The 9,324-nt window shown below is 34.6% G+C and overlaps 1 protein-coding gene across 1 annotated transcript; it reads right to left on the bottom strand.

Annotated features, from left to right (window-relative positions):
- Window positions 1-6,209: 6,209 nt before the first annotated feature.
- LOC147499547 (uncharacterized) lies at window positions 6,210-7,959 on the bottom strand. The gene is made up of 7 exons (XM_086563498.1): window positions 7,810-7,959; window positions 7,467-7,743; window positions 7,315-7,390; window positions 6,744-6,879; window positions 6,500-6,654; window positions 6,309-6,429; window positions 6,210-6,233 (listed from the first exon to the last, which is right to left on the bottom strand). Exons 1-7 carry the CDS (start codon window positions 7,957-7,959, stop codon window positions 6,210-6,212), a joined length of 939 nt encoding a protein of 312 aa, XP_086419624.1.
- Between the last annotated feature and the right edge of the window lie 1,365 nt (window positions 7,960-9,324).

The raw sequence follows: 9,324 nt of genomic DNA, 5'->3' as shown, positions 1-9,324 counted from the left end.
CATAAACTCAGAAGAGCCCTTCAAATTATCGAATGCTATTGGCTCCCCCCAACCCCTGGGATTATAAAAGTTAATGCAAATGGAAGCTCAAGGGGAAATCCAGGAATGGCAGGCTGGGGAATAGTTCTAAGGGACTACAAATGGGATTTCTTAGGGGCAGCAGCAGGGGGTTTAGGCATTGCAACTAACTATATGGCAGAAATTGTTGCCATTATCGAAGGAATTCAGAGAGTATTGGATCTTGACTAGAAATATATATGGGTTGAATCAGACTCTTCCTCAGTGGTTAAAGCCTTTCAAGAGGACACAATACATTGGAAAGTTAGAGCAAAATGGAAGCAGCTGAAGGAGAAAGGCACATGGATAAATGTAACAGCAACATGGTGAGAAACTAACTTAGGAGCGAACAATTGCTCGAGACATGGTGTAGCACTACAAAGGGGTGAAAGTAAATGGTGGGACACAAGGCCTCTTTTCATGAGAAACCTAGAGAACCATTTTACTACCTACTTTCGTTTCACTACTTAATTTTGGGATGTAATAGGTGGGTACACATATGATGTTACTCACACTAGACAACCTTTACTCTTCTTATTCTTTTTCTTTGTAACTTTTCATTTTATTCATTTAATCAATTACCTTTTAGCAAAAAAAAAAAAAAAAAATAGTCCATTTCCCAATTTGGTCCTCCTATAACCAATGCTTCATTTATTGCCCTCAAATAGGCATTTTGTCCTATTTCTCTATCAAAAGGAAGAAGAATTGATTCTTTCTTTCTATATACGCAATTTCCATAAGAAAGAGTCTAGCCAGCTCGCCTTAGAAGAAAATCATTATTGAATTTGCTCTGATGGAGGGAATGATTGTACAAATAATGTTTTCTCCTTTTTCCCTGTGAGGTGGATTTCCAACATTCAACTTGCGGAATAAAGGCTGTAAAAGAACTAGGGTAAAGACTGGCGCTGGTCTAAAAGACGAATAAGAACATAATCCCCTTGGTAAGATAAGAGGATTATGACAGCTTTCAAATGGAAGAGATGGACAAATGCAAAATGTCTTAGATAAGGATCTGTTGAGACGGTCGATGCTACGAATGCCCTTGTTGTCCTTGCAGAGTAGGCAGTTTTTGACTCAACTGTGAGGGAATGGTTTGCTATTGCGGCGAATAAGGGCTTCAGAAGGGCTTTCTGCTCTAGGTGGTGGGATTGTTTGAAGTCATTACTGGTGTTAGGAAGAAAGGCTTGGTTGCAAGAGGGAGCTCTTTGACTCTGTAGCAATCCAGCTACTACTATGGATGCTAGACTGAACCTTGTGCCCTGTGTAAGAACATCATTCCTAGAGAACTTGAACGTCACTCTAAGGGCATGATCAACAGCTTTCACCTTTTGATATATCATGATGTTTCTCAATTTCCAGTCAAAGGAGCTTGAGATTAACTTTGATGTAAAGTTGATTCCTCTCCCCTTCAAAGTACATAGAATCACTTAACTTCGAGAATGACTCAATTCCTGGAAAAGTGAAAAAAAAGTGTCACTGAAACAATATAAGAACACCACTTGAACTCACCAACAACATTAACAATTTCCTAAGTTACATTGACACGGATACGTGTGTCGTGTGTCCGTATCCAACACGGATACGAAGTGTTTAACACGACAAAATACCAAAAATTGAGGAATATCACATACAACATGTGTGCGATATGTGTCTGACACGGACACGTGGATACATATCCAACACGGAGTATTTTTAAAACATGGTGTGCCCATATAACAAAGATAATTTCATATTAAAGCAAAAGTAAGCATTAAACAATAATCTGCAACACACTCAGAACTTCCAACTCTTCTGTAACAGAATTATAATATTTTCAGCCAGTACACAATATATAAAGAACCACCCCAACCATTCCAACATAAAGTTCAGTTCTACATCAAAACTTGACATTGATAGTAATAAAATTGTAGGAGTATAATAATTCAGGAAGTTATTCATGATGCTACTTAGAGTCAATATTGTGTTTTTGTTTCTTCTTTTGATCCATAATAGTTACTAAATTGATATTGTCACACAAATATTACAACAATTCTTGGGAAGTTAGCTAGAAGCTAACAACCTAAGACCAAGTATCCCAGTCCCAACTCCCAAGGTACCAAATTAGAACCAAAAGAGAAAAAAAAAATGCAACAGCAGCACAGGACTAAGGGTGAAATACAACAAATAAGGCACAAAAGGCAAAAGAAAATAAACAATTGCATCCCACAGAGAGCCACCAAGCTAACACAATCAACTTTCCAGCGCACCACCCTTCACCCCTCCCTTTCCTCCCAGTTACTATCACTGCCTAATACTTTGGATACTTGCTTTTTAAGCCTTCTATCTTCTTTCTTTATCAGTTTATCCTTCCTGACCTCCTCCCATTTTGCTTCCACCTGCTCAACTAAGGTCCTATTTTCCTCATGCAGATTATAGATATATCTCCACTGAATTCCCCCTTTCTTCTTTTTATAGGGCTAGAGTAATTAATTTTTCATATTCTTTTGCCTATTAGATGTACTGGCTCTAGTTTTGGTTTATCTTGCTTGATTAATACAAATAATATATACTTATCACATCTGCATTCATAGTTTTAATGAATTGATTATTAAATTTACAACTCACTTGTTTATAGTCAATGGAGAGAGAGAGAGAGAGAGAGAGAGAGAGAGAGAGAGAGAGAGAGAGAGAGAGAGAGAGAGAGAGAGAGAGAGAGAGAGAGAGAGAGAGAGAGAGAGAGAGAGAGAGACTTGCTAAGAGAATTGCAGTCTAAAAGCGTTGAAATGATCAGAGTATGTTTACTATTCCATTAATGCTTGAGTCATACTTTCTGCTTTTATAATTAGTATATTATTATTGATATAAAAACCTGACTCTGAGTCCACCTTCAACCCCACAAACCGTTTCATTTTTAAGGAGATGAATTGAAAAATGTGACTTCAGTAAGGACTCGAGAGAGGGCATGTGAGTTGGGGTTAATATCTTTTACATCTTCAATAATAATGCAGACTTATGGAATGATGATTTATGATTAGTTCATGATCACTACTCCTGGAGAGGTTTATAAGATATAGGTGAAGATTTTTATCCCCTTTCCCATAAATTCTTAAACACAAAGTATTTATCAGACATTGTTTATATATTTTGACGTATCGATCAATGTGAACTCCTATTGAAACTTTACCTTCCTTTCTTAGGTCCTATTGTTTGCCCCAACGTGGCAAATTGCACCCCTGTAGACCAATCACTTTGTAGTTTGTTTCTTGGTCGAAACATCAGGAACCGACTCATTGAAACAACAAAAGTTTTCTTTAGGATATATGACATGGACAATATAATGTAAAATCAATACACGCACCTGCTAATACCTAGTGGTTTAATTTTTATGGTAAGATGAAAGACCATAGGTGTACACTTTTCCTTCCTTATCCTCTTTTACATATAAGCTAAGAAGCTCATCAATAGGAGAGATAAAATACATATATTCTTGTTATTTAGCTAAACTCGCTAAGTAATATGCTTCCCGATTAGTTTCTTTATACATATGTGTGTATTGGAGATTTTGAAACCTATGGCCTAGGCTTTGTACCACGGTGGTTTTTCGATACCTGTCAGAATCTGAGTGTCAATGAGCGAGTCAGAGGCCACTAATAGTACACTTTCTTTTGATCGAGCATGAGACACCCTTGTAATCCTTTGAGGATCGCTTGTAACTCCTGAAAGATTATAGACTTCAGACCATTGGAACCTGAGTTCATCTTCCTGGTCTCGAATAGGTCCACCATATCTTGACCTTGAGTCAGATAAGGCCCAATCGACATTGAATTTAACCCACTTTTCACCAGGTCTAATCCAGATACATTGCTTCTATAGCTTTTGTTTGAATTGGACTAAGATGCCCAGTTTGCTCATTCCCCCTCTCCCTTGTGGTGTATCATCAAGCACTTTGAGTAGACCTTGTAGGTAGAGTGTTATGTCCCTTAGAATCCTTACAGAAACCACTTGACTTGGTTGTGATGTTCCTTGAAATCACCTAAAGTTCCTCTCCCTTCTGATGTAACTCACTGTTGCACATGTGAACACTTTAACTATCTCATCTTCAACATTATTTTTGTTACTAACATCATCCATTCCCTGTTAGAATTAATGAGCTGAGAAGTAGTCCTATTGTCAACTTGACAGTAGACCAAATAATTGAAGTATAAGGGCATTGGAAGAAAACATGCTTAAAATTCTCCCGAGAACTATTGCATAAGAAACATGAGGATGCACTTAAGACCTTCCTTTCAATAAGTCTATCTTTAGTTGGAAGGTTGCCTGAAAAGAGTTGCCAAAATAGTGAAGGAGTGTTTCGGGATTACTTGTTTACCCCAAACCAATTTGAACCATATCACCTTATCCTTTGGAATATTTAAAGCTTCATATACTGACTTAGAGCTGAAATTACCACTTGCTTCAGGTGCATACTAAACTGAATCGTCATATAATCCTTGAGAGTTCCTTGAGTCAGACCTTGTAGTATGTTGTTCCATTCTCCATTAGAAATAAGACCGGTGACCTTTGCATCCAATGGTAGCTGAATATTATTTCTTGCTACTGGGTCATCACATCATACAATATTCTATGTGCACACCATGGCTCGTGCCATAAGGATGTGTTCTGTTCCGAAGCAATACTGTAAACAATGAGCTTCTGTGCAGTTTCTCTAGTGTTTAAAATATTTCGCCATGCCAATGAGCAGTCTTTTGGCATCTTCATAGTCCAAAAAAACTTATTTTTATGAGTTGCACCCAAATCTATTTCGACCATAAGCAGTCATTTTTGGAAACAATCTTGAACACCAGGCCACAATAGGCAGCTTTGTTCCAAATCTTCAAATCTAAAATGTTCAGACCCCCTTCCTTCTTCGTAAGAGATGTAGACTTCTTGCTTGCATGATGCATTTTCTTTTTCATCTCTGGCCCACTCCATAAGAACTTATTACAAATCTTTGTAATTTCGTTCGACACGATGCTAGGTAAGATGAAAGTTTTGGACCAATACACTTGGAAAGTAGTCAATACAGAGCGTATCAACTAAATCCTCCCTACATGTGACAATCATCTTGCTTTCCAATTCTTGATTCTGTAAGTGATCCTTTTCCACCTGGCTTGCAGTCTGTGATGCTCAATCTTTAGGCAAAAAGGGTAATCCGAGTTAAGTTATTCTTACAGAGTAGGCAATTTTTGACTTGGCTGTGAGGGAATGGTCTGCTATTGCGACGAATAAGGGCTTCAGAAGGGCTTGCAACTCTAGGCGGTGGGATTGTTTGAAGGCATTACCGGTGTTAGGCAGAAGGAATATTGACTTTCATTTGGTTTCTGACTTTATCTTCGTATATTAGAACTTTGATATTTTACTTTATTAGAAACAGATCAATATTCGAGGCTAAGCACTATCAGCGCATGAAAGTTTGCTTTCTATTTGAGAATGTTTTTGTGTTTCTGTGTAGTAATTAAGTTCAGGCAAATATTGTTTGAGCATTGTTTGGGTTATTTCTTGGATTATTTGGTATTGAATATTTATATCATGTTTATATCATAATTTTCCAAGGTTTATGTGTGATAGATAACACATCTTTATTGTAAAAGATGTATGCTACTTCTCATAATGGGGTCCGAGTCTTAGTTGCATTATCTTCATCCTATATAATGATCTAGACTCTGACATTATTATCAAAAAAGTGATGAATGTATTATAATATCTTGTTGATTAAGATAAAATCCTAATAAAAGAAAAATAATTATTCAACTATTGAAAACTATTTATTCCTCTCCAAAAGATTCTTCAATTGCTTGATACTCTACTGTCTTCATCACTTTTATTCTTCATTTTTTTAGCTTTCTTTGATGGTCGAATTTCTTCAGTAATTTCTTTGGAAATCTGGTGCTGCATTTTAACATAACAATATATTGGTTATTTATTTTCTCAAAAATAGTAAATAAAATATTCGAAAGAGGAATTGTAATAAAATTTGAATATACCTTGGCATTTTCTTTCATTGATTCAACATCCTTATTATCTTCAGATACCATATTTGTTATGGTAAATGATGGAAACTTTTCATGCATACTATATTTATTGAGTTTGACTTGAAATATCCAATTACTACTAGTATTTTTTTCAAGTTCTTTTCAAATGTCATCGAAATCTTGACCCTGCAAATTATATAACAAATAGTTAATAATAATTTAATATTGAAATAAAGTTAAACGTGTTTATGCTTTACTTGCCTTTTTCTCTAAATCAAGAACTTTTGCAATTGGTACTTTCACAATATATTCTGCTTTATTACCAAAAGCTACGAAAGCAGTCATTTCAGTTTCATCCTCAACGCGTAGTTTTAAAAGGTATCTGTAAATTAAAACATTTAGAATATTTGTACTAAATATCTTTTTTATTAGACATTTGTTGGAAGACTTACCTCTGTTTTGGTTTTAAATATTTGGCTCCACAATCTGTGCATGTATGTTCTGAACCCCTATCAACGTGTTTTACGGTACATTTAACGCAAGTTTGGTAGTACCAGTTGGTCCCTAACAACTTTACAAATTTTCCTCTACATGTGAAGATCTTTCCCTGTAAAAGGTAATAGATTACAAAACTAACTAAATCAATCATATGATATTGAAAATATATGAAAAATAATGTAATACTAAATGGCTAACCTGATTGGTTGGTTCCATCCCATATCTTATGAGTTCTTCTATTGTTGTACTGTCCTTACTCATTTTTTCCTCTAATGAAATTGGTTCTTCATCGTCTGTTTCTTCTATTCCAATTTTTTTATCGGGGTCTTCAAATCTTCACAATTGAAAAAGAGAATCATTATAGAAAATATGAATAATTGAAAATATTGTAAATAAAACTGATCATAAATTACCTTTTTCTCATTTCATGAACATATTTTAAATCAAATTTATGTAAAGCTTTGTTGCTAATGAGACACACACTTGGAATTGCACTATTAAATAGGAAACAGTTTAGTATGATAGCAATTATTTTGGAAACTAATACAAAGATGATGTTAAAGCTTAAACTTACTTCCAATCTTTTTCAGAAATAGGGATGTCAGAATGACAATAACATTTTCTTCCTTATTGCTTATATTAGCAATTGTATCGGACATTTGTCCCCATAAAGCCACGTTCTTCTCATATCCCCTGTAGATTATCCCAAATTGTCAAATACAATTTAATAATAGAAGAAAAAATTGCGTACTTCTGAATTAATGTTTACCTTTCGTCTACCAAAGTAATTTCTTTGTAACCTTGTGGTTTTTTTTTACCATTTTTTTTCAAAATTGTTATTATATCTGTATTACAAATATTATTAGATCATTCGAATATACATTATTAAAATATACAAAAAATAGTAAGTTTATAAAATACCTTTCAAGTCACATGGTGAGGCATCTTCTGTTGTAAGGAATTTTTCGAATCCAACAAAAGTGAACTTGTAATTTTCAATAATCTTGTCATCTTCGTTCGTAGGAGTTACTATAGTTGCTTTTGTAAACAAAATTTTGCAGTTAAATCGTACAAGACGGTAACTCTTGTCTTCTTTGTCCACTTCAAATTTCTCAAAAGTATAAATTTTTCCCTCTTCTACTTTTTCTTCAAATTTGTCTTTTAGGCTGTCCTGTACCTTGGCATGGATTTGATCTCCCTATGATTTCAAAATTAAATTATTAAGTAAAAAAAGGTGAATATTAATTAAATTTCTATTTCTTACCTTTTCATCAATGAGAAGCATGTCTATTCCAAAAGTTTGTTTTCTGTTCAACGGATTAAAAGGGAACCACAGTCTGCTAACACGTGCTTTCACTATACACTTGTTTGTTTTTTGGTTGAGCTCAGCAAGTCCTGTGTATTTATTTTCCATTGTGTAATGCCTGCGAAACAGTATTATAACATTGTGAATTAGTTCCTTAACAAAAAACTATCAATATATACTGATTAAGCTATAATTAAATCAATTTGTTAATATACCTTTTCTTCAGTTACAGTCTATGTTTTAATGGGGGTAGTTCAGGTAAATCAATTACATATTCCTAGAGCAATAAAATTATATTTAATTTTGAAGGTATGGTAGATTACCTAGGTGTTGAAGATGGGAGATATAATTACGTACCACTATACTCCCACCATCTCTTGAAGTTTATTCTACATTTATAGTTGTTGAAGTAAAATGTTGATGTAAATCTGTTGGTTTTGTAACCCACTGTTTGTTTGTGAAGGGCGAAGGAACAGTGGCAAAAAGAAGGGGATGTTCATGCACCAAAGATGCTTTAATTTCCTACCTGAAAAGTCATTCCAGAGGTGGGGCAACTATGTAAAGGCATGGAGGCCAACATGACATGAAGAAGACTCTTAATTGGTGGGATCTCATGTGGTTTGGTATTGGTGCTGATATTGGTTCTGGGATCTTTGTTCTTATTGGTCAGGGAAGCAAAGGGGACTATTGTTGGCCTGCGAATGGTTACATCCCCACGCAATTTCTGGTATCTTTGAATGTCTATTGAATCATTATGTTTATATTATTGGCATTATAGAACTTTCATTCTTTGTAGATGGAACAACTACGTGCTGAAAGCCAACAATCTGAATCAGTTGGAACAATTGGGCGCTCTAAAGGAGCTTCACTGCCCTCGCCACACACCAGCAGATATGTCATACTGTAGTGACTGAGTTTGTATGCTAGAATGAATAGGCAATATCTAGATGCACTTTGCATTGTTTTCTTCTAAGGTAATATGCTTTTGAAATTGTTTTTCATGTTGTCAAAACATAAAAAGAGAGGAAAAACTATAGAAGTTACATATCCTATCCCCAAAAAAAACAGTTACATAAACAAAAGTTAGGAGAATAAAACTAAAGATGCAATAGAGTTTGACCTTTTTAATTTAAGCTTTTGTTATCACTGCTCGGCTGCTCTTCTGTGGGGAAAAAATTATGTTTTGTGAGATAGGAATCTATATATATATATATATATATATATATATATATATATATATATATATACATGTATATTTTTTGTGTTAGAAGTCATATTGTATTAGAATACTAACTCTATTTGCCTCTTTTGGACTGGTACAGTTAGTAGAAGTTGTATTAGAAACAAACTCCTTATTAGATAGAACATTGGAAACAATAAATATTAGAAATAGATAGATCAATATTTGAATAAGGGCTGGATATGGGCTTTATAATGGGCTAGGTATGGGTTGAACATTGGAAATGAGTCCAT

This window comes from Coptis chinensis, chromosome 5, assembly GCF_015680905.1.
Source record: "Coptis chinensis isolate HL-2020 chromosome 5, ASM1568090v1, whole genome shotgun sequence".
Taxonomy (NCBI): domain Eukaryota; kingdom Viridiplantae; phylum Streptophyta; class Magnoliopsida; order Ranunculales; family Ranunculaceae; genus Coptis; species Coptis chinensis.
Note: the sequence above shows the minus strand (reverse complement) of the source record. Positions and strands in the feature narration are given on the sequence as shown.

What these genes read in the sequence shown, in the direction of transcription:
- LOC147499547 (XM_086563498.1), bottom strand. Translation starts at nt 7,959, where the DNA reads ATGGAAAATAAATACACAGGACTTGCTGAGCTCAACCAAAAAACAAAC. An exon ending in CTCACCATGTGACTTGAAAG is followed by an intron (nt 7,391 to 7,466) that starts GTATTTTATAAA and finishes TTTGTAATACAG; the next exon opens with ATATAATAACAATTTTGAAA. An exon ending in ATTACTTTGGTAGACGAAAG is followed by an intron (nt 6,880 to 7,314) that starts GTAAACATTAAT and finishes TCAATTGTGAAG; the next exon opens with ATTTGAAGACCCCGATAAAA.